We start from the raw sequence: 26,010 nt of genomic DNA on the forward strand, positions 1-26,010 counted from the left end.
TATTTTGTTTTCAGTGTATACATTATTGAGCATAGTTTCCGGACTGTCTAGCATGGTGGGACTGGCCAAGAGGCTGCACTGAGCGTAAAACTTTGAGTTTCCGAGCTGAAGGACCCCGTCGTGCATTTGGCTCACCGGAATGAGCGTCGAAAAGTAGAAAAGTTAAGGCGTCCATCACCAATGATATGGCCCAAGCATTGGCTGACTACGTGTTGCAACGGTGCTGCTTCATGCGTATTTTTTTTTCCAAATGTGGTTGAAACGACCCTAGAAAATTGACAATGTTTTACCGTCTGGGAACGGAACTCGACGTTTGCAGCTGCTTTTCGTTCGTTGCGGGAAAACAAACGTAGAAACTGGAGACCTTCAGCACAAAAACTCATGGTTTGTTGCTTTTTCGGTCGCTTGGTCGCTTATAACAAGCTAACTACTCCAGCAAAGGAGGCAGGGAAAGGTTTGCTCCATTAAAACAACGGGGTTGTTTATTTCATACATTATCATCATGAACCTACTCCAGTTCCTAGTTGTTTTTGTGTAGTTTTGCAGTTTTTGTATGCGCAAGAAAACGACATACCTCTGCAGTGTTGGTGTAGGTATCTATAGGTAATAGCGAGCATTGTTGGTGTGTTTTCTCAAACGAATGCATTAGGACAGCCTTAACCCTTACCCGAATGCCTTAACCGAAAGCCTTAACCGAACGCTTTACAAAGATTTGTAATTTTCAAATTTTCGTGGATCCACCGCATTTCAATGAAGTTGATTCTGGGTGTATTTTCGTGCACTGAAGAAATAAAAGAAGCTAGTTAAAATATTTATCTCAATCGATTTTCCTAAAAAAGAACACGATCGTTATTGCCTATATAGATATTCGTGCAAAAAAAAAAAAACCTCGAAAATGTGTTGATTTCTTGCACGTAGACGACTACGATGTGAAGCGACGTACAGAAATGTGCTAGGCTTAACAAATGTATACATAATGAGCATGACAGCTCCATAAAAAGAAAAGGAATAAGCAGAAAGACATTTTCAGTGGCGAGTTCCAAACCTTCGACTACTCACTTCGACTACTCGGGGACTGTTGCAGTCTTGAGGGTTACGGCATTTTTAACTATACTAAAAATTGTGCTTTACTCGTAGCACGACTTCCACGTGTTTTGGGAAGCTATCATCATCACCATTTGGGAAAATGGAGTCTATTAGATAAAACCAGCTTAACTTAACCGCGTTCTACAGTTACACGTGTTATAAATGCGTTTTTGTACTTATACTACTCGACGCGGTAAATGGGAGCGATGTACGAGAGAAGACCTACCTTTGAATGTGCTTCTTGTGGTTAGCATGGTGGATCAGCCTTGTCACTTACCTTTCAGTGGCAGCCCGACTTGAGCGACGATAGAAATAAAAGAGACCTGTCGTTTATTGTGTACATAACTATAACTGTACTTATTGCTTTTATTTAAGCATAACAAACACTTAACAGTGTACTGTCCTAGATTATTTACAGCTTACCGACTAACAGCTCGACGATTGCTTGTCAGGAGAGTCTTCTACGTGCACATCAGAATCCCAGGGATTAGTTGATTTTGAAGGCGACGGTTGGAAGGACCAGGATGCCCTTTCTTCTCCCTTCACCTGCCGCTGCTGCCGTGTTCTGGTTCTCGATTAGCTTTAAGGTGTTACGGCCTTGGATCGTAAGAGTCTTGGGAAACTTGTGTTCGACGCTTGTAGTGCGAACAATGATGGGTGCATGGCAAGTTGCTTTCGCCTTTAGCTTTACGTCAGAAACTGCAGTAGGTGCCAAGAAACTTGGAGTTAACATGCGCACACTTGCGAGCGCATACCAAGTGAAGGAAAGACTGAACTAAGCGGCAAGGAAAGGCCACCTTCTAGAGGAATACTTACTCATGTCACCACGCACCACGAACGTGTGTACCCTACCCTCCATTAGGAAAATCTGGGGGTCCACAGGAGCTCTGAGAATCTAAAGGCAATGCCTTTCGCAATGTAGGCGAAATGTAGGCAATGTAGGTCGGCCACTTTACCACTATACTGCGCACTCCTTAGTGCATATAACAACGTTTATGCACTACGAAATGCCCTGATATCATAAATGGTTACATGAACGACGATAAACTGCAGGTCACCTATAGCCACTGGTGCTTTGAGTAATTCTCTCTATGGACATGCAAGCTTCTACCTAGTGATGCGTAATACTGTTGTCAGACAGCGTCACTTGCTTTCGGAAAATAATCACGTTGGTTTCAGAGGCCCGCCGCTATCAACGCTGGCTTTGGCAGTTGTAATGCTGTCAAAATAGAGAGAACGGTAAACTGGCACGTAGTGGCGTAGCGTAGGTTACTAATAACAATTGTTTGGGTTGAACGTTCCAAAACCAGCATGCGATTATGAGAGACGCCATTTCGGGGGGCTCTGGAAATTTCAAAAAGCTGGTATTCTTGAACGTGCACTTAAATCGAAGCACACGGGCCACCTCTATCAAAAGTGCCACCGCGGCGACTGGGCTTCGATTCCGCAATCTGCGGGTCGACCGCCTTAACCACTAGACCACCATGAATTACAGTAATTTACTGGGCCTCCAGGGACACAGGCTAACCATTGAGACTGTCAAAATAGTGATAACACTACGCAGAGCATCGCCCAGCTAGGCATCACAATAAGTTTTTCCGTGACATCCGCTGAAAACCCGTCTCAAGTGACGATGACACTTGGTATATTCGGCATAGCGGGCTATCCTGTCTTTTATTTGAAAAAAAAAATGGATAGAAAAGAAGTGGCGGATCGGCGCAAGTTACAAACCAATCATTATCTTAGCCCTGGCCAGCTACACAAGATGTTTTCAGGGACTTGCCCCAACTCGATACGAAAAGCATGTAAAATAGTACCGTCTTCCCTAAGTCACATGCTAAGGGAATGTGCCAAGTAGCAAACAGATTCCCCATTCGGGAGCGGTGGCGCAGAACGCTGCTCAGCTCTAATTTAGAATGTCAAACCTGGGTTATTGAGCAAACCAGGGAGGCTACTGGAAAACAAGGTCTTCTGTCATATATCTGAGCAGTCTGGCTCGGACCAGCACCAAGCAGAACTTATCAATAAAATTGTTTCATTCATTCACAGTCACTGAATTTCGTCATTAATATTTAGCTGTAACACTTGAAATTATTATTTCGACTCACCAGGTATAAACGCACTCCCAGTACCGGTGCACTCGACAGTGCATATAACCTAGTTCAATTAAAACGAATTTGCAATTGAGGCTTAAATGTGGAGACAAATGCCTTGTAGTAGGAGGTGTGTGAGACTCGGGCCACTACAGAAAGTAGGGTCCAACCGCTCTTCTCGTCGGTTTTGCCCCATGAACCGTTGGAACGAGAAGCTCTTTATATTTCCACGAGATTACGGTACGTATAGAAGCCAAAGCTGCACTGTATACAGCAGTGCGTCTCCCAATTTTGCAACTCATTTTTCCAATTTTCACTGCACAAAAACGTTAGTGGTTGGTTTTACGCTCACTAACATCGTCCCTACCAAACGGAATTCGTTAGCTTTCTCATTTTTCCGCGTGTTAAGTGGTCTCGTTTCTGTACGCTCGGGATGTTTCATCCTATAGGTGATTTTGATGCTAGCGACACTGCTCTGAGGGAATAGAATGTCCTAGCAGCGTTGGTTGACCATACGATGAAAAAAAAGTCACAGTTTAACTGCAAGGCCAAAGCAATGAATGTGATAGCAACAAATTGTAGCGTTATGCGAAGTAAGGTTTGCAGCTAACTTTTGCAGCTGCAAACTCACGTAACGCTGTTGTGAGAGAATACGGCCGCTCCATAGAGAAGGGCTTTTTAAAAGACGATGGTCTTTCCTGAGACACTTCAGCGTAGAAGTGCTGGTCTGTTCAGAAAAAAAAAGTTATTCAATCGTAGGACGTTACAAACCTATGGAACCAGTGTCTATGCAACAGGCACCATAACAAACAAATGACTAAGCACAACATGCATGACACCTTTAAACAAAAATGCCCAAGTCAGTAGGGTGTCCTTAACACGTGTTACTAATGACTAACATACATACACTAAGCACAATATGCACAATGTATATCATGGTATATGTACAGAGTTTTCAAGACTTGGTGAAAATGTTAGCTATGTACAAGTATCAAGGTGCATGTAATTTGCATAATTTACAGTGTTAGAATGGAGTTTATATGCACAAGAACCCACACGCATGCGGGGCATACACAAACACATAGAAATATTAAACACATACAAATTACAAGGAATAATCAGACACTGACGAATTACCTGACTATAGGAACTAAGCCAGGTGGAAAACTAACCGAACATGTCCATCAACTACCCACAGGAAGCAGCATGACCATTGTCGTAGAAATTCTTCCTCCCGAAGGAAGAACCATTCCTCCGACAGAAACGATAGAAGTTCGGAGTATATGCGCTCCAGAATCGGAACGAGAGCATGACGACGATAACCTACTGCAACAGCTTCGCACCTATTACGCTACAAACAAAAATCTCTTGCAGCTAATCTGTCTGCCTTCCAGTTTGTCTGTCAAACGATTCAGCCACCTGACGAAAGTCCCTGCTCAACGTCCAGCCATCTTGATGGGGTGACGGCGTTCATACTTGTGAACATTGTCATCCAAAAAGCAAATATTATGCATAATAGAAGTGCAACATCAATGCGTAAGTATATGTTGGTGTGCTCGCTTAGTAGAAAATACGCACACACACACACACACACACACACACACACACACACACACACACACACACACACACACACACACACATATATATATATATATATATATATATATATATATATATATATATATATATATATATATATATATATATATATATATATATATATATATATATATATATACATTTATATTTATATATACACGTTATTCCAAAGACCGCGGCTTTGAATACAGTGCGCTGGCAATGCGATGCTATGAACGAAAAAGTGTTTCTTACGCTTTGCTAAAACGACATGGTGTTGCCACCTACCGGTGAATCTGCGTTCTACAAAAGCTTTCGTTTCTTGACATTACGACCAGATGACACTCATATCTCACGCAGCGCGTCCTGACAGAAAACTACCGTCTTTCGACGACTTTTGCAGTGAAGAACGCAGATACGACGCCAGTTGTTTGCAGTCTCTTCGCTTGGACAGAGCCACACATATAAGCGTGTACAAACAGTGCCCTGATGGTTGCTGAGATGGTGCGTGCACCAGCGATAGTGACTGCGCCCTTACATGCCATTAGCATCTAGGTTTGCAGTTGCTGCTTGAGTGAATCCATCCCCCCACTACACCAGCGTAATATGATGCTCATTCAAGATGGGTGAGGTGTTTCTCCTTTGGTAGATCATTCGATGGCAGGTCTCACACGCTAGCTTTAGTTATCGCAGGCGCCCTCCCAGTGAAGGAGATGGGCTGGCTCGCTTGATCTCTGCTTCAGAAGCGTCCGTCACCTCTCGCTTGCGTGCCCATAGATAGAACACACGGTGTGTGGAGAGATGTTATTAACTTGGACGTTATATGAGACATCACAGCGACGATGGCAGTGACGGCAAACACCCGTCGTATCCAGAGACCAGGACGAATCGGTATTGCCGTCGATACTAATCCATCGTGTTCGCACGTAGCCATTTCAGTGTGCAATTTACCTGTACGAGCGGCCATCTTCATTTCATCACGTTGAAGGCCGCACCGTTTTTATATCTCTGGTAGGATTCTAACTACTATGTACTTCACCCCATACTTATTGATGCAGACGTATGCTCTGTTTTAGATTTATTGCTTTTGTCCTCAGTCCTTTCAATTTAGTATGCCTCCACTATCCTTTTGCACATGCAACCCTTTTGGCACATACCCTGTCGAGAGATATAGGTGAGTTTATTTATTTAAATGAATAGAGGTCAGCCTCAATCCGTAGATTTCTCTCGCCTGCCATTCTACAGTGTGAAATGGGGACAAGAAAGAAATTGAGTGATTAGAACTCATGGGTTCATTTTTGTTACAAATTACCTGTTTCTTGGCTGAATCACCAGGGTGGGATGAGCCGCTGACGTGGGATCAAAGTAAGTCAAAATCCTTGACGATGTCAAGATCCTTGACGCACTCTGGAGGATTGGCCAGAAACCGGATAGTTTTCATGAAGTACTTCCTTAATAACATGTTAAGATAATCTATTTACGAGAAAGAAAAATAAAGGTGTAGCAGGACAAATTTGATAGCAGAATAGTAAATAATCTGTAGTGTAATGCAATAAAGCGGCGAATTCGATTTAAAGCGAATTTGGAAAAGTCGTAAAATCTACCGAAGAATGTATTGAACACATAAACCTCTTTGAACCTTTAACGAACTCCTGCAATGCGTCAACAATCTTCCCGTCGCTGTGGCCAAGAGACAAGGCCCCGAAAGAAAGCACATTCTGCGCATTTAAATCGATTCCGAGAAGATGGAAAATGGCACCAAAAGTGTTTTTGCGTAAGGCAGAGAATTTATTATAAGAAATGAGGTAATTGTTCAGTTGACTCATTTACTCCACAAACAGGACAGTGAGGGGAGGCTGCCAGACCAGCTCTGTGTAAATATAAAGTAAGCTGCGGAATTTGGTAGCGCCGTCTAACGATTGTGACTTCGATTTCTCGCGTGTGACATATTCTCTTATTCCAATAACACAGTAAGTGCTTGAATACTGATGTGGCTGTTAGTGAAGGATCAAAGTATATAAACTGGGAAGTATACAAGTAAAGAAGGCGACGACGATGACGACGATTATGACGACAGAAGTACAGTGTTTCTTTCATTCAGCACCGTGGTTTCATTATCAAAGACCCCAAGTTATTTTCGTCGAGTCTCTGTTATCAAATCTTCACGTTTCCCTCCGGCATTTAACCCCCCAAACCCAATGCTCGGTGCCAGTTGACTTAATTTTCGATGATATTTTTCTGAAAAATGCCAAGTTACTTCCAAAGCATGTTCTGGAGGGTCTCCTTCAAGACCATCCCAGTCATTTTCCTAAATACGTGGTAATTTCGACGGACGCAACGCAAAATCTTCAGAAGGCTGGAGTAGGTATTTTTTCTCATCAGCTTAATTGGTCTTTTGCGCTCCGATTGCCTGACTTCACACCAATTTATCTCGCAGAATTCCTGGCTATTACATTGGCTCTTCGAAAACTAAATTATCAGCAATCAAAAGCTATTATTATTTCGGATGCTTTGTCTGTATGTACACATCTCACGTCCGCAAAGAAGTCTCCTCTTCTCAGGATATTTTGGTCTCTCGTACCGCATAGCCTATCAGAAGTTCGGTTTATTTGGGTCCCCGGGCATGCTAGAATTGAACTAAATGAAATTGCTGATTCGCTCGCTTCGGCATCTTTAAATTTCCCGGTGTTGCTAGTAGCTCCACAGTTTCCTTTTATTACTGCCGAACGATTCAAACGCCTGTTAATCTTAAAAATCAACAAAACGTCGCTTCTACAATCTGAAAAATTTCGGCACTTGCAATTCACATGGAACACTGCAAAATGCCTTTCCCGTCAATATGAGGTGACCCTCACAAGCTTTCGCTGTAGAGTTCCTCTGTTAAATTTTTATCTCAACAAATCAGGATTTTCATTAACTAACCTATGTGTAGTTTGCAATGAACCGGAAACAATAGATCACTTTCTCCTCACATGCCGCCGCTTCGCCTCACTGCGCTGAATAATTCTTGAGAGACCGATTGGTATGATCGGATTGCCAGTCAATGCATCCACCCTATTATCGTTTGGAGCCAGTCAGTTGGGTGCGGGCCGCAGTGCTATTCTGTCAGCGCTACATAAATTTATTCAGGCAACCGGAAGGATATACCCTGATGCTGATGCTGATGACCTCTGATGGATGGCGCTTACCCACAAAGGGGGGATGGGCCAAGAACCGGGCGGCAGGATACTTAAATGAAACTAAACTAAAGATGAAGCCAATCTAAAAAAGTAGCTTAAAATAATACTACCAAAAAACAAAAATGTGTGCTGAGCAAGCGGTCAAACCATCTTTTGTTTTTGAAAGACATTACTATGAATTATAAACTAAAGATCTGAAAAGGTAGTGGTTCACTAGCATGGTAATCTTTTAGTTGCGTTGATGTAGTCAAACACAGCGGAGCATATATCCCTGTGGCAGTAACCAAATGAAGTTCCGCCAAGTGATAAAATTATTGGTAAATTTACTTGTATTCCTAGCTTTTGTAATGGGGCTACTAAACATCTTTTTCTCTGATAAGAATAACGATGACAGAATAAAAAGAAATGTTCAATTGTTTCAATTTCGTTACACCAAATGCATAGCGGTGACTCCTTGAGCTGAGCTTTATTAAGGTAATAATTTAGTTGTGGAACTGCACAGCGCAATCTGGTATAAGTGACCTCTAACTGGCGAGATAAACACCACTGTTTATTCCAGCAATAGCTCAAATGCTCGAAATCTTTGAAGTTATCCAAATTACCTTTTCCCCATTGCAGGCAAGCATTTCGGAACCTTAGCGCGGTTACGTAAGCCGTATCTGGCAAAACTGGAATGGTGGGCCCACCCAGGGATACTGCTGCTAAAGAGTCCGCCATTTCGTTCAAATATAATCCGCGGTGGCCTGGTACCCATAGCAAATGCAGTTTTTTTACGTTTTTCGGTACTAAATGCCGAAACGTATTCATCGGCCCTGAATTTACTGCCGCAGAAAGTGCATTACAAACTGATAACGAATCTGTAATGATCACTGCTAATAATTCGCTTGAGGGTAATTTGCGTAGGGCAAGAACAATGGCCAATAATTCTGCCATGAATACCGGGGTATAATCTGGGAGTCGAATCGAAAAGGACCAGTCCAAAGAAGGAGAGAAGATGCCAACCCCAGCCTTTTCTTTTGACACAGATGCATCAGTCGCTATGATATTGCTTATCTCTAGGTGGGCTAGATAATCTGCTAACTGGTCATTTAAATACCTATATGCCAATTGTTTCGCGTTATGAGGAAATATATCATCGAATTGTATGCTAAGCATTGACTTTAGGTTGTGTATTGGACGAATATGTCTAATTTTTACATTCAGTTTTTGCTTTAGTAGCGCTTGTGCAAATACTATTTGCGGGGTGTGTAGTCGCGACCAATGGGTTTCGAAAAATAAAGTCGGTTCTTGAATGAAAGCGTAAAATGAGAGTCTTTGGTGTGAACTGTATATCTTTAAGAATGCTTGCACAGTAAGAATTTTAAACCTATTTAGCAGAGAAGGTAGGCGAGCTTCCATATACAACACGTTATTTGCAACAAACTTTGGTAGACCCAGACACAAACGCAACACTTCTCTTTCCAGCAGTATTAGGGGTCTCACTTTATAGGCTGCGCTGCCAGAAAATAATACGCATCCGAATTCCATGATGGGCCGCACATAAAGTTTATATATCATTATTAGCACATCTCTTCTTAAACCCGCTTTACGGTTTGCAAGCTTCCGTAGCCACCCCATGGCCCGTGTTACCTTGGAGTACACATCATCAATGTGACTTCTCCAATTTAATGTGTCATTATATATGATGCCCAAATATTTAAGGGAATTCGCCTGCGGAATGAGCTCATTACTGTACATTAACGAGATGTTGATAGGCTGCAGAAAAGAGAATGCAAGGAGGATACGCTGCTAGTGGTACTGCCAGATATATCCAATTCTTTCTCCCCCTTCCTCATTCTTGTTAATTTGTTTTATATATTCTGGTTTATCGCATTCTTCTGCAATTTTTCACGTTTTTTTAAAGGAACAATATTATTGTTCCTATCTAATTGCTCTTTATTTGTTTAGCAAGCGTTGTAAAAAATGATCTATTATGAGGTACAGTATGGCCAATCCCCCATGTGGGTATGAGCCAAGATCTCCTAGGAGACAAGACAAGACAAGTACAGGGTCTAACAGAAGGAAGTAGAGAAGGTGACGACGATGACGACAATAATGATGGTACACATATTTCTAGACACTGTAGTATACACCATCATAATGGTCGTCATTGTCGTCACCTTCTCTAGAAGTTCTGTAATTTCACTTGGAATGAACCTTCACGTCGATCGTCCGTAACCCCTAAACTTCTTTTTGTAAACTTCCCAGTTTATATACAGCACAAGCCAAGAATACCTATTAAGAAAATACCTAGATTATTCGTGTTCCGGTCAGCTACTTCCTTTTAGATCATGAAAATAACTTCAGAAAAAGACGACGTCAACTCGCTTTAATATCTGCTCAATATAACGACTAAACTCTCCGAGCAGAACGGGTGAAATCATCTATTGCATCTTTATGTTTAACGTATACGTCATTTTTCTTTTGGTTATCGATATTCAATACTAGAAAAAAGTCTCACTAAATCATACAATTTATTCCTCGCTGATCCCTCTAAGCGGATATGAGCCATGTTTGAGGCATCATCATTACCATCATCAACTGCGGGAACTCGTGCTAAAATTGACATAGAAGAACAAGACGAAGAGGAGGAAGCTGATTCGTGCTGCACGGCCAGACTCTGCCAGCCATGCCCAAAAAACGCAAGTCGTCATCGAAGAAGAAATCTGATGCGTACGCAAGTATTGAGCACTCTTGATAGCACAACCTTTTTGAGATATTCCTTGACGTACTTTTTTTCATTTCCTTCAGCAAGCTCTGGCATGTTCATTTCACCATGCCTACGTGCCACTAGTCGCGAGTCTGCTTACCTCGAGAAGCAAGCATATACAGCGCGGTGTATACGAATAGAGAATAATTAAATTCTAGAGCTTTACGAGAAAAAAAAAACTACGCTATTAGATGAACTGCAAGAGCGTGGATAAGTTTTGACCACCTTGAGTTATTTGACGCACACCGAAACATATGTAAGCCACCGTTCTTGCCTTTTCACTCCATTTAAATACGGTCACCGTGGCAAGTAATTGCACCCCAGGAATCGCCAGGAATCATCTGCATTCTTAGGCTGCGACGCACCTTACCTGCTAAGCAACGACGGCAGGCCTTGTTATTGAAAGGAAGAGAGAAAAGTTGAGACAAGCGAAAAGTTGGTGCGTTGTGAACCAATTTTACGGACCTGTATTCCGAGTTTAGGTGTGTCACGCTTGTATAAGCTTAAGGCAGCGAATTTAATCCAAGCTGTGGCGACGGCATTTTAGTAAGGTACGCATTATAGTTATTTAGATTTACGCATACGTTGAAGAACTAATTCACGGTAAAAATACTCCGTATTATCCATTCTCTGCGTTCCTCCCACTCTCGAGGTATGTTTGGAGGGTTAATATCTAAAAATCAATTAAATGGACGAACTTTGTTCCATCTCTTCATGTTTCCTAATTTAGGCGTCGTCAGTTGCGTTTCATGGTACAAAGTTCACGCAAAATGAAGTCGTGTGCTGATCTGCACAGTGCACTTACAGTGGTGACCACGCGTTCAAATGCCAGCTGGCTTGTTGAACAATATTACGGAACTGAGACTCAGCGAATTGCGTGGGTCACAAAATCTACAAGCCAAAGAAAAAACACAAAGTTGATGATTAAAGTTCTCGCATCGTAGCTACTCAAGAACGTACAAGAATTTCAACTGCTGATCTGCTTTTGTAAGTAGGCTGCTTTTAGTAAGAGATCTACAGATCTTCGACCCAGCTGAGGCGCTAGTTATAACTGAGAAACTAAACGAAAAAGATCTAATGTCCTGACTATACCCTGCACTTCACGCATGAATCAAGTGGCATGAGGTGTATTTGTTTAATTTACCCTCATCATAACTCACTGGGGTCGAATATATCACTTCAAAGCTTTTATGTGGACTTCAACGGTATTAGAAACATTTAATGGAAGCAAGACCGAACACAAGGCGGCTTGTAGGTGATAAAGATTAGGGAATTGTTCCCAAAGCCTTCTTCAGGTGAATAGCCGCCATCAGAATGGTGACGAAACAACTTTCGATGTACCGTGATGATGAACATCGCCAGCTGACATCAGTGAAAGCATAATCATATGCTTAGGAGATGCATTATTGGTGCTGGAAAGCCGTCGCATACACCGTATGTTTTAAAGACGATAGTTTTTCTTGGGAACCTTCGACGCAAAAATTTTGGTCTGTCTGTCTGTCTGTCTGTACATTTGTTTGTTTGTCTACTCCTAACAGCACCAGGTGTTTGAAACGGCCGACGCCATCTGCAGCGCCCACCAATGTTGCTCAAGGTTTAGCGTTTATACATGTGCAATTGTCAATTAAAAAGCAATTATTGTGCATGTCTGGGGCACTATAACAACACGTATTTATTCTGCATGTGCGTCTTTTTTTCTAGAAAAGGCATACATAAGTAATTTTAAGGACCGTTGCGCTTATCACACTGCGCTGACCATGCAACGCTTGCACGAAAAGGCGAGTGTTTTCGCCAGGAATCATCTGCATTCTTAGGCTGTGACGCACATTACCTGCTAAGCAACGACGGCAGGCCTTGTTATTGAAAAGAAGAGAGAAAAGTTGAGACAAGCGAAAAGTTGGTGCGTTGTGAACCAACTTTACGGACCTGTATTCCGAGTTTAGGTGTGTCAAGGCACCTACCAAGGCACCTACCCGTCGCCTTGCGTTCTACATTTTACCACCTCTGGGACGGGCGCGCACACGCGTCTTAGAGCCACGTGCTTTGTTTTTCAAGAAAACTGCCAGATGGCGCTCATGTCTCACGTGTGACATGACTTGATGCGCTCGTTCACCTCCGCTGCACGCTCGAGGCACTCAAATGCAGCGCCTCCAGAATACCATTCACCAATTTTCTTGCGCAGAACATGAAATAAATGTTTTGTTCACTCTCATTACACGAAAGACTTCGTCTTTCGACGATATTTGCAGATTAACATGCAGATTCGGGGCCAGTTTTTTTTATACACCGCAGGAGTGGAAGCTTGGGCTAGTTGGTGCGTAGTCATATTTGCGAGATGTTTCACCGCGCGAACAAAGGAAAGAGGACAGGGTAGACAGAAAGAGCGCTGACTTCCAACTAACTTTATTTCACAGAGTGGCAAGAATATATACTGCTAAAAAGGATGATAAGAAAGCATGAAGGTAAAATGCAAGCCTAATCTACACATCAGTAACAAAACACGTGGACGGGTCCTCTATTGCCTCAAAGCCCAGCCAGGTAAAGGTAATCGCGTTCAGCCTGTGATGAAGCAATCGATGATGTGCTTACACATTTATCTCCCAGCAAGTGTATTTTTTTCGGCTTCGATAATTTCTCGGGTAAGCTGGTCCCTGTGCCTTGCCAATATTGAGCACTGATCAAAGAGAGGGGTGCACCCACAATCTCGGCAATGAATGCCAAGATAGATGCCCTTGTATCACATTGTGCACATCGTTTCGGTATTCTCGGAGGCGGTCATTTATGCACCTGCCGGTTTTCCCGACATAGATGCACCCACACGTCAGTGGAATCAAGTATACGACTCCCACTGCGCATGGGACGTAGCTTGTCCTGTGCGCGACAGAGCACGAGGCAAAATTTGCACCAGGTGCATTGACCCGTTTGCAAAGCCTCTGCAATTTTTTCTTCATGCTCTGCTATCATCCTTTTTAGAGTATGTATTCTTGCCACTCTGTGAAATAAAGTTAGTTGGAAGTCAGTGCTCTTTCTGTCTACCTTGTCTTTTTTCCTTTGTTCGCGCGCTGAAACATCTTGCAAATATGTATACACCGCAGGCTTCACATGTGGTGTATGTGAACAAGTCAAACTAAAGCCTCACTTTTACAAATAATAGTGAAATAAAAAAGACAAGATAAGCTCAGTCCCGAGTAAATATCATTCAATACTGTATCAAATAATGAACTCAGAAACAGGTGATGTAATTAACCCAGGTGGTCAGGCTAGGACCAAAAGACAACAAACAGAAGAGCGAGGCATCTTTTATAACAGGAGTCTCAAGCAAGCGGCCCGCCGACCTTTCGCCCGTGGCACACGGCTCCTGATGAAACTTTACATCTAATCTTTTTTTAATGGCTTTACGACTGTTTGCGAAATTGCTGTACGGTGCTCGCATTACTCATTCACCTATTGTGAATAATAAGGCTTTGTTCGGGTAATTTACAAAGACTTGACTGACGTTATACATTTTTTTTTCATAAGGCTTTGAAGGCGGTCACCTTTTCTTCTAAGATAACCGCGACACACAAACTCTATACTTTGGTAGGCATCGCGATTTAAGTCACTGTGAAGATAGGTATCGATATGTTTCTGCAGTCGTGACTCGTATATGAGAATTGATCCGATATATTGGAAAGGCATCTTTGAAGTGTAACGTTAGCTGACACCTCCCTCCTTTCCCCTTCTTCATGGTCCAGGGCCATTGCGGGGCTAAATTTTGTGACTATGGCCTAACAGGTGATGCGAGTTTGAGACCTCTGCTGCATACGAATGTACCGTAGAGCAACAGATAAATTCAACAGACACATCGAGGTGGCTATGCCAGTCTCATTAAGTATACTTGAGGCACATTGCTTCTATAAAAGTTTGCGCTGTTCAAGACATTGTTTTCGTTACGAAGCCTCATTTACATAACAAGGAACGCAAGTATGCCGGAATGCAATGAAAGCCAGCTGGTAAGCATCGCTACTTTCCCAGCTTCATATCACGCTTCAATGGTGCTAAATAATTGTACGCAAATCAAACTTTGCCTTCGTATATCTGGGAAGTAGACAGTAATGCGTAGCATTCCTGTCTACTTTCCAGACCTAAAGTCCTTCAAAACTTTGAAGCCTTTTATGAAAAATTTCTCGGCTCTGTGTTTTCCAAGCGTCACCAGTGCCGTTTTTGTCGCAGGTCCCAGGGTGGGGGCTCGCAACGCACTTCTACGGCGCAAGCAACGTCGGTCCTTGAGAACACGGCGTTGACCACTATGGCAGACTCCGCGATTTCGAAAGCATCCTCCGCAGCACCGTCGAACGTAACGTCGAACGTGGCTTCGACAGCAACGTCGAACGTGACGTCGAAGGTTATGTCCAAGAACTCTTCGATGATGCAGTCGCCTGCGAAGGATGTGCCCAAGGCCTCGGCAGGTTCCGAGAGTCCACCTCTGGAGCCAGAAGCAACGCCAGCCGCTAACGCGGCAATGGAGGCACTACGCAACCTGAAGAAGGTCGCTAAAGGTGGCACCCCTGCCAGCGACCAGGACAGCACAGGCATGCGAGGCCGCCACGTCAGATCCATGGTGACGGCTTGCCTCTGCTCTTGCGCCGCCGGCACCACGCTGGGCTTTGCCTCGGCCGCCATGCCTTCCATTGAAAGTGAGTCCTGGTACCGAATGAAGCAGGCGCCGCAGAACCGATGGTTCACCGACATCCTCGCGTTTGGTGCCGCCATCGGGGCGCTGCTGTCGGGTGCGTGCATTGACTCTCATTTTCTTTAAGCGTCCAAAGGACACTACATAAAGAGTTTTAGCGTGTCCGGCGTTTCGGTGCACTAGATGAATTCCTCGTAATGCGGGCTCACCGGGCGACATGTTGAGACGCTACATCTGATAACATTTGCTATATATTTTGAATTTAGCGAGCATTCAAGTAAAAACAAATAATGTACATTTAAAAATTGTGAGTCATTCCACTATGCGAAGGTGGATGAGCCGAGCCGTTTAGAAACTGACAGAAAGGTGACATGGAAGTAGTTCACTATAAAAATTCAGGTTGTGAACGTGCCTATAAACGTTTAAAGCTACATAGCTTTTCCACGATGACGTCGCTATCTAGGTTCAATCGTCAAGGCTGACTATGAGACCGCATTATCCGCTTCGCGACACGCGTGCACGACTTTTTTTTCTTTGTGGGTAGGCAGCTCTGGGCAATCTGGTAGAGCCAGTTTACAAAGACTAAGCAAGCTTCACTTTTGAATGCAAATGAAATGCGGGGAGAAGATTTATTTCAGGGGTAATATGAAAATATCAAAATAAGACGATGTTAGCCCCATTTGTTTGCTTTTGTCCCAATGCATGCACCCCGATGCATCCTGGCAAAGCCCGGATTTGATTGATTGATATGTGGGGTTTAACGTCCCAAAACCACCATATGATTATGAGAGACGCCGTAGTGGAGGGCTCCGGAAATTTTGACCACCTGGAGTTCTTTAACGTGCACCCAAATCTGAGCACACGGGCCTACAACATTTCCGCCTCCATCGGAAATGCAGCCACCGCAGCCGGGATTTGAACCCGCGACCTGCGGGTCAGCAGCCGAGTACCTTAGCCACTAGACCACCACGGCGGGGCGGCAAAGCCCGGATGTGACAGCTGCTGGTCTGGATTCACCATAGTGTAGTGCAGAAGACTACCATAATCTTAGCGTTTCACTCACGAAACGCTAAGGTTAGCGTTTCGTGAGCGAAACGCTATTCACAAAATTAGCGTTTCACTTATGAACGCCATGATATCCTGGGTCCTATAACCAGTATCTAAAAAGTGATGCACTTGCTATTACAGCCTACTGGATATTATTCGCACCTGGAAAGAAGAATATATGCTTGTTTACTATATATTAACTGTATGTAAAGTTGTTTGTTGACGCCTAACTATCTCAAGCCACTAGCGAGCTTTAGCGCCGGTAATCTAACTCCGTGGGAAAGCTGTGAGAGGTTCTGGGAGCCGTACCGTAAGTAGCGTGCTATGAAAAATCGCGTGCGCAGAGTCTCGCGCTCGCTAAACTCATGATGTTGAGAAGGATGATAATAATGATGAATGTATTTATCGGTGTTTCTTTCAAGACGGCGTGGTGACTACTTGTTAATTGACTGTTCATTACAGTCACGTATGACTATTACAGTCTGGAATCCTTGTTCTTCTCTTTATTCGTACAAGCTTTCACTGTTCGGTATTATCGACACCTGCTACGTCTCCTTGTTTACTAAACTCTTCAGCGATCTGTTAAAGGTGTCTTGCCTACATAAACCGCTCACGTGTTAATACTTTCATACACTTTGAAGAACTCACAATGTGTACGTCTTACGCGAGTTCGAAAGAAATACACTTACTCGAAAACAATGTCCACTTGTAAGATTTGTGACGTGAGCGAGTGGTTTGCTTGCGTGGCAGGGTGTCCGTTGAGGGCGTTCGGCAGCCGGAGGACGCTTCTGCTGTGCGTCCTGGTGATGGCTCTCTCGTGGGGCGTGCTCGCCGCGTCTTCCAACACTACCATGCTTCTGTCAGCCAGGGCTGGGTGTGGTTTGTGGCTGGGCGTCATTGACATTGGCGTCAGCCTGTACGTGGCCGAGGTGGCACCCATGGACTCGAGAGCCTTCTACACAGGTCTCACTGAGGTAGGTGCTAATACTAAGGCCGGGCGTTTAAACAAAGGAGTTCTTGGACTAAACTGAACAGCGATTTCGGGCATGGTGGCCCAGCTCAAAACTTAACGAGGGTTTGTTTGCTGTACCTTTGTACCATTTCACTAGGCTCACGCCTAAAGGAGTACTGACACAATTTTGAGGCACTCAAAAAGAGACAGTTTTCGTTTCCGTGATATCGCACTATCAACGCTCTCTATATGCACCCGACAGTGAACCAGAGGGCGCAACAAAGTTCTTTGGGCCGCCTCAGCATTGTTGGTACCGACCGCCAGGGATACCAAGAAAATGGAACGCTCGCTGAACATAGTGACACGCTGAAGTGTAAGTGCCCTTTCTGGCACGTTTGCAAAGAACTCTTCCTAGGCGCTTACATAATCAGCCGTGACCGCTTACTCACAACTAAAAAAGAAAATGATATGCACGTGCAAGTTAGGTTTTGCTGCGTCTACTCGCTAGGCTGTGTGTTCTGGCGCTACCATCAGATCTCGTAAACTGCATTGCCGGGTGCCTATACTCCTTGAAGCCAGACAACAAGTATAAAATATTTTACTTTGATGTTGCAAGTTTTTGACCCTAGCATCTGCAAGCCAGTCCCACCTCAATGGACATTACTACGACAAGCCATTGCAATTCACTCTAGGTTTGCAAAATCTGCGTCCTGCATGTGGTCAGCCTAAATAGCAGAAATCGCTCTCGGATTCGATGGGCGGCAATAAAACTCATCCTCGTTTGCGTGAAATACGTGCGAGTGACGGCAAAAGACAGAACTAGCGTTAGTATTTCGCGAGTTGAAGTCTTACCGCGACGTTAGACTTTTGTTGACAAGCCCATGAATTCCCGAGCACTACGTAACTGTTTTTAGGGTTCTTGACAGCCGTGCTTTCATTTGGAGTAACTAGCTGGAAATATTTAGATTTTGTGTCAGTACTCGTTTCGTCATCATCATCGTCAACGTGAATACAACCACTGTAGGGCAAAGGCCTCTCCCATGATCCGCCAATAAACCCGGTCTTGTGCTTTCTGCTATTGTCAGGTGTTGTGCCCAGAAAAGTAGCTATGACACAAAGAAGAGGCTGCTAAAAGCGTTCCGCACGCATGTCCCTTTCTGAACAACAACCAGGTCAGTCTCTCCGGCTCGTGCTCGTGCATGAGAGGCATGCGCTGCCCTGCGCCAAGAAGCGCGAGCTCGCGCGAGGCACTGTAGACGCCCACATAGCGTCTCGTTGGTTCTCTTAGTGATTAGTAGGAGCAATCTCTGCGGCATTACTCCCCCTCCGAAATGCTCATCGTCCCGATGTGTGAATTCGGAAGAATAATTGTCGAGGGGGTAGATGCTTAATACTCTTTCGTGGTATGGCTTCATGCGCACAACGTGGACGACCTCCCCATGGTTTTGCCGTTTCGGAGCGCCCTTGTCCATCAGGGATTACTTCATAAGTGAAGTCACTTAGCCAGCGAAGGACCTTATATGGACCAAAGTACCATCGAAAGAGCTTTTCTAACAGGCCGCGGCGTCGTATTGGTGTCCAGATCCATACTTGATCATCTGGCTGGTACTTAACTCCCCTGCGGTGCAGGTTGTAGTAGTCCGCATCCTTGAATTGTTGTTGACGTATTCGGTGCCTTGCCAACTGGTGTGCTTCTTGAGCTGTCTGCAGAAATTCGTCAATGTCGGATGGCTCGTAGTCTTGTCAGGGTCATTGTCGACTGGGAACATGGCGTCGAGAGTTAAATTGACTGTGCGACCATAGACAAGCTGAAATGGAGTGACGCGGGTGGTCTCTTGGAGGCCCGTATTACAGGCGAATGTTGCGTAAGGCAGGATTTCATCCCACGTCTTATGCCTAAAGTCGACGTACATCGACAGCATTTCAGCGATCGTTCAATTATGCCTGGAACGTGAGCCGCGAACGCGCTGCTCTACCCTCTGATTTTACCCTCCTCCTTCGGTATGAAGGCGACCATCCCCGACGGCCACCCCCTGCGAACACCGCAATGCTCTCACAGTTGCCTCGAAGCAGCGGTGATGTCACGTGACAGAGTCGTACGGTTATGTCACGTGACTGAGTGGTACGAAAGGCAGCGGTCTCATGCAGCGGCCGGTCGCAACACAAGGCAGGAGGCATGGTCTCCGAGATTGCGTGCTGGCAGCAGGCTCCCAATTAAAAGGAGAGCGACGTTCCAGGCATAGTTCTTCTAGGAGGCGTTGGTCACGCAATACAAGAGGGGGAACACACACACAATGATTTATTAAGGGCGAACTTGTGCCCAGAAAAGTAGCCATGGCACAAAGAAGCGTCTGCTAAAAGCGTTCCGATCACGTGTCCCTTTCTGAACAACAACCAGGTCAGTCTCCCCAGCTCGTGCTCGTGCACGAGAGGCATGCGGTGCTCTGCGCCAACATGCGTGAGCACGCGCGAGGCACTGTAGACGCACACATAGCGTCTCGTTGGTTCTCTTCGTAAAATGATTAGTAAGGGAGCAATCTCTGTGACACTATCACTTTAGAGCTGCGAACTTTTTAATCCCATTGGCCCACTTAACATCGTGCGTTGACCTTCTCGGGGATTCCAGTCAGTTCCCCTAATGACCAGCGGTTATCCTGCCTGCGTGCTACGTGCCCGTTCCATGTGCATTTCTTCTTGATTTCAATGATGATATTCTTAACACCGTGTTGTTCCCTGACCCACTCTGCTCTCTTCTTGTCTCTTAAAGTTACATATATCATTTTCTTCTTCGCTTGTTGCGTCATCCACAATTTAGGCTGAACCTTTTTTGTAAGCCTCGAGGGTTCTTCTCCGTAGGTAAGTACGGGCAAAATGCAGCTGTTATATACCTTACTTCTTAAGCGTACAGCTTTAGCACAGTGCGTTTGGATAGGCGAGCTGGTGCATGTTACAAAATAAATGAAACACCGACAAAACAAACACAAAGAATTGACACTTCTACGTGCTGTACAAAGAATTCCTACCCTGCCAGGTCGCCACAAGCATCGGTATTGTGGCAAGCTACACGCTGAACGGCATACCGTGGCGGTGGCAAGCGGTGGTTTGGGCTCTGGCGCAATTGCCGCTTCTGGTTTGGTGGCGATACCTGGTCGAGAGTCCCCGCTGGCTGTTGCTTCGCGGACGTCTGGACGAGGCAAGCATGGCGGCAACCAGGCTGTACGGGTTTCACAAACCGCCAGAGCTGAGGCCCGGGCGGTTACAACAACAGGACACCAAACCACATCCTTCATCCGGACGGCTTATCAGGCTGGTATCAACGGGTGCCCTTGCGCACTCATTTTCTAATTACTAGCAACTTTTGGGGGTTCTGTGATGACAAAACTATGTGATATATATAAAGCAAACTTTTCGTGAAGTTAATTTAGAAGTGTTACAACTGTGATGACTTTGACGTTATATTGTTGGCTTAGTTGTAGTGCGTCCAAAGCACACTGTGAAGAGTGACATTTGTGGAATTGACAGTGGCTTTCATGCCTAAATGATAATATACACCCAAGAATCATAAGAGACACAATAATGCAAGGGCACCCTGCTTTGTTTCAAGTCTTATTTGAAATACTATGAAATACTACTAAAGAAGAACATAACTGGCAATGGCTGGCTTACAGAAGATTTATATATCAGTGGACTCTTTCGACAATGAGCTGCCATGATGCGTGGACGAGTTGGTGAAGCACGTTCTGGATGAAATGGCACCAGCAGACAGGAAGAAGAAAAAGAGGGATAAATTAAACAGCTGGAATATGATAGGTTGCAGCTGTTGATGGTGCAGCCTGAAGGTGTAGAGCTCGTACTTGTTCTGGGGCGGAATTCACAAACATTCTCTTTAGTAATGGCGTTTTCCCATTCGTCAGCCGGCTTTGTTGGTGATATGACCCGCATAGACACTGGCTAAGATATTTAACTCACGAAAATTTTAGCTTAAGATGCTTTTGTGAAGGCCGACCTTATTTCTTTGCCTTGTGTGTTCACGCTGTCTCTCACTTGGGCTAATAAGCCACCCTTTCAAAAGCTTGCCGACTTCTTCGCTCCTTCAATCAATCATTCTCAAGATGGAAATCACTATCTCCAAACGTTAACGCTGGTCTTAGAGTATACGCTCTGGTACTTGGTCTCCTAATCTGTAGATATCGCTACGCTTTATTTTCAAAGATCGATTCGCTCATGCATGCAGGCGTTTCTCGGCGTGCCTGCTGCTCCAGTTGCTGCAGAGCGCATCGTGCGCGCAGCTATTCTTCCTCCGAGGCATCCAGGCCATGGAAGGCCTGGTGAAGGACGTGCCAGCGGAGCTCGCCGCTCTCATCATGATGGGCATGCACGTGTCTTTCGTAGTGCTGTTCACTTCGCTGACACGCTCCACGGGTCGACGACAGCTGCTGTGCGTGTCAACCCTGCTCGAGGTCTTCTGCTTCGTCGTTTTTCCACCGTTCGAGCACCTCGCCTTCAGGTACGCCACATCACAAAACAGAAAGAATCCTAAACTTTTCCTTGGGTGTTTGGTAGTCGCACTCGCGCATACAAAAGAAAACTGTTGAAGCCATCACCAATACTCTTTCTTGCCGAAGCGTCAGCTGCAGCAACACTTTTTTTTTCACTGAGTCCTGGCTATAATGACTCGGTAAGTGAGTCACAATGTCCCAAGACAAACATTGTGCGCTGAGGCAAACGCCAACACATCTTTTCTCAATGTTGCGCCGACGTTGGTTGTAAGCAAGATGCAGAACAGTGAATCTCATACGAACTTATTAGGGAAAGGTGATATCTTTAAACAATGTTAAAATGCACGCAGTAACGTGGACTGATTAAAAAAGGTGCGCGCCTCTTTATGTTCGAGAGCGCGCGTCCTTTTGGGTTCACCTTTTCGCATGTACTTGCAGAGCAACTTATATAAACTAAAACGAATTTATCGTGACATTTACTAATGTACCTGTGTAACCATCACTGTTGAGCTTGACATATATATTATTTCTTTGCACACTGCAGACACTTTGAGCGTTTGTGTCTATGCGTATCTATCTGTCTAGTCGACTACCTTTTTGTGTTACCTGCCAGGCTGGTCTAGTGGCTAAGGCACTCGGCTACTGACCCGCACTTCGCGGGATCGACTCTCGGCCGCAGCAGTCGCATTTTCGTAGGAGGCGAAAATGCTTGAGTACCTTGTGCTTAGAATTAGGTGCCTGTTAAAGAACAGAGGAGGTCAAAATTTTAGAAGCCCTCCGCTACGGCGTCTCTTATACTAACATGGTGGTTTTGGAACGTTAAAGCCCAAGAATTATTATTGCCTCTGGATGCTCTCGTAATACCTTAACAAGAGATGTCCAAGCAACTAGCCTGCAAGCAAGTGTTACTACAACTTCAACTAACTCAACTTGCCGTATTGACTCAGCTTAGGCGTTAATGTTCTTACCTGTATTCCTGGTGCCGCGATTGCAGTGAATGGTCGACCACGGGGCCCCCGGACGAGACCAACTGGAGCTTCGTGTACTCGGTCAACCTTCTCGTGCTGAGCTATTCGGTGGGCCTCTGTCATCTTCCGTCGCTGTTCATTGCAGAGCTCTGTTCGGGACCCGGCTGGCTACGTTACTTGGGCGCGCCGGCGATCTGGGCCACGCGCTGGTTCATCGTCTTTGCGCTGGTCGAGTTCAACGAGCAGTTCCTGACGGTGATGCGCTTGCGGAACGCGCACATGTACGCCGCCCTCGCGATGTCGGCTGCCGCCGGCACGTTGTTGTTCCTGCTTCCCGAGACAGAGGGTCGGTCCCTCGCAGACATTGAGCTGCAGTAGGCCGCGCCCGCAACGTCCCGTTAGGCGGGGCCGCCGGTTGCCGTGACAACCGTAGATGTTTGCGCAGACGTTTTCAAATTAGTATAGCGTAAAACTTGATATTGTTACTGTTCTTTTAACTTTCCATATATGATTTATTAAACGAGTGTGGATCGAAAGCTGTGTTTTTTATTGCTTCATTTTACACTCATTTCGTGTCCCTCATGTTTTTGTCACTACGAAAATCTTGAAACAAGAAGTCATAATTTCAACTATAGTTGTCTCCTAGAAAGGATTGATTAGTAATATTGATTGTCACTTTATAACTAATAGCTATAGTAATGAAAAGAAAAAAAGCAGTTACAATCCGGCTTTGTTGTTCAAATAAGCTGAAAACTGCTAGGCCTCTCAATTTACTGCAACGCTGGAGCTGTGCAAGTCGTGTTTGACAGTATAGGCGAAGCTTCGTCCACTCACCGCCACGCATGCAGTGCAGGATATTACATAGATTTCACGTTTGCTGTTAGTGCGTATTGCCAAAGCTCGTTGAAATCAACTGGAAAACGGTGGCGACGCGAAGTAGACACACCGCCACGCTCTTCTGACTCGACTTTACAACAAAACGAGAGGTGCGTTCGGGGCAGACCACTTGAACAGACCCACCTGGCATCACAGCAAACGAAACGTTAAGTGTTCCTCACTTAGCATTGTGCTCTTATTTTAATAATAAATATTCCGTACTTTTGAGGGCAAACCAAGAATGTTTGTTTTGAAATGTCGTAAAGAATAGTTCATTACATGTTGATGCCAAATATGGAACGCAATGGCAGAGCAATGCATACCCTGGTGGTTAAATTTGTCCAGGTTTCCTTTCTACCGCCTAGTCACAAAATCATTTGAAATAAAGTTTGTGTACAAAAAATGAAGCAAGTTTCAATTTGATATAACTTCATATTACTTTGTTTCACACTCGGAAAAGAAGCGTCGAAAATCTCAAGAACGTTATTTATCCGAAGCAGATCCGAAGCCTGTACTGCTCATCATTCCCATGCGGGTACAAGCACCGCTGAAGGAGCCCACGTAGACACTAGCGCTAGATGCCACTCTAGGTATTACTGTATGAAACTGTGGAACCCAGTGTCCCCGGTAGCGGGATCGAATCCCGGCTGCGGCGGCTGCATTTCCAATGGAGGCGGAAATGTTGTAGGCCCATGTACTCAGATTTGGGTGCACGTTAAAGAACCCCAGTGGTCAAAATTTCCGGAGCCCTCCACTACGGCGCCTCTTATAATCATATAGTGGTTTTGATACGTTAAACCCCACATATCAATCAATCATATCAACGCAGTGTCCTTGACGGATGCACACAGTTTCTCTGAAAGGGACGCAATCACACTCGTCACTACAGATCTCGTGTGACATCACGACAACTGCCATTGCTTTTCCTATTCTGAAACGTCAGTGTTGCTGCGCAAGCGAGGGGTCTAGATAGTAAGAGTGGGCATTCAGCTACACTGTTAAAAGTGAAATAAAATATATTCTACGCGTCTGTTTTGTCTGAACCTTCGTGTGGAAAGTCCTTCCACACAACAATGTGCAATATTTTGGCTGATTTAACCAAGTAAATGTGGACATAAATACGTATATAACCCCCGTATTCAGTGCTTGACTTGATCTTGACTCGCCACCGACTTCAATGCAACACAAACGCGTGTCAGACGCTCTGTCTTTAGGCAGTGCCAAGGCAGCACAAAAACACAGACGTGTTGCGAACGCACAGCATTGAAGGCGGTTTTAAGTCAAGTTCAAGTCAAGTAGCGTTTTTGAATACGGGGGTAAGAGGAATGAGGGTCAAATGAAGCTCCATGTTCTTTATAGGCACTTCGTATTACTCCATCACCACTGCTGCATGACACTATTCTCGTGTCATTCGTCATATATGTATTTCTTATTTCCTAAAAGTTAGATTTATTCACTTCATTTTTTTTTTCTGCGCGAGTGGCTCGTAAGCACTACCAATATTCGTGAGAGATTTTTGGTTGACTTATTTTTCTCCGCCTTTCCGTTGCGCTCCTTGTTGCCCAGTTTCAGCTGGATGGTTTATTTACCGAAGTGATGCGTCAAAACTATAGTGCTCAGAAAGTGTTCTTTAAATACGAGTCTGCTGGTTGCACTTGCTTTGAATCACGAGAAAAAAAATAAAAATGAAGGTCCTGCAAAGCAGAATATTTACACGTTACCACAGGCCACGTCGTTTTTCTTCTTTAACCACCAGCGGGGCAAAGAAGAAGAAAATTTACGTCATATATTGAGCCCCTATCGCCATCGCCAGTGCGGGGAGCGTGGAACGCTGGCGAACGTGTGTGGACCAGGAGGACAGCCCGAAGAACTATCGCCGTCGTAAAGAGCGGATTGGGCGACCCGAAGTCAAGGTTCTGTGCAGACCGAGCCTGCGCTGGCCTGCCAACCATGATCACGTACAACCCCGGTCTCACCGCGCCAAGGACGCTTTTAGCAAGTGTCGGGGTGGTGCTAGCTGTGTTGGTGTTCTACATCCAGTCTGGACACAAGGACCATGAAATATCCCTGAATGGTCGCTGGACGGTCACGAATGCCAACAAATGTGAGTATACGCAAATCGCTGCGAGTGGCATCTTTGTCGAATACTTAAAAAGCTGTACATGTGTAGAACAGAGTGCGCCGATACCGGCTGCTGACCGCAGGTCACAGGATCGAATCCCAGTCGCGGCGACAGGATTTCAGATGGATGAGAAAATGCTCAAAGACCGTGCACTTAAATTTAGGGGCATGTTAAAGAAACCCAAGT

At 44.9% G+C, this 26,010-nt stretch overlaps 2 protein-coding genes across 2 annotated transcripts in view; both read left to right on the forward strand.

Moving 5' to 3' along the window:
• Positions 1 to 15,348: 15,348 nt before the first annotated feature.
• Positions 15,349 to 23,204, forward strand: LOC119172779 (solute carrier family 2, facilitated glucose transporter member 8). Its single transcript, XM_037423923.2, has 5 exons — positions 15,349 to 15,457; positions 17,158 to 17,381; positions 20,391 to 20,665; positions 21,594 to 21,866; positions 22,853 to 23,204. The coding sequence occupies exons 1-5, from the start codon at positions 15,349 to 15,351 to the stop codon at positions 23,202 to 23,204; spliced, it is 1,233 nt and encodes a 410-aa protein (XP_037279820.2).
• Positions 23,205 to 25,509: 2,305 nt separating this feature from the next.
• Positions 25,510 to 26,010, forward strand: part of LOC119172780 (beta-mannosidase-like) — a 35,278-nt gene continuing 34,777 nt past the window's right edge. The window contains exon 1 of the mRNA XM_075891904.1: positions 25,510 to 25,806. Coding sequence (XP_075748019.1) covers positions 25,653 to 25,806 — 154 coding nt within the window. The 5' untranslated portion in view covers positions 25,510 to 25,652. The remainder of the gene's footprint in view (positions 25,807 to 26,010) is intronic.

This window comes from Rhipicephalus microplus, chromosome 4, assembly GCF_043290135.1.
Source record: "Rhipicephalus microplus isolate Deutch F79 chromosome 4, USDA_Rmic, whole genome shotgun sequence".
Taxonomy (NCBI): domain Eukaryota; kingdom Metazoa; phylum Arthropoda; class Arachnida; order Ixodida; family Ixodidae; genus Rhipicephalus; species Rhipicephalus microplus.

Coding starts and splice junctions, on each gene's coding strand:
- LOC119172779 (XM_037423923.2), top strand. CDS start 15,349: ATGCCTTCCATTGAAAGTGAGTCCTGGTACCGAATGAAGCAGGCGCCG. Junction 17,382..20,390: donor TCTACACAGGTCTCACTGAG/GTAGGTGCTAAT, acceptor CTACCCTGCCAG/GTCGCCACAAGCATCGGTAT. Junction 20,666..21,593: donor TCATCCGGACGGCTTATCAG/GCTGGTATCAAC, acceptor TCATGCATGCAG/GCGTTTCTCGGCGTGCCTGC.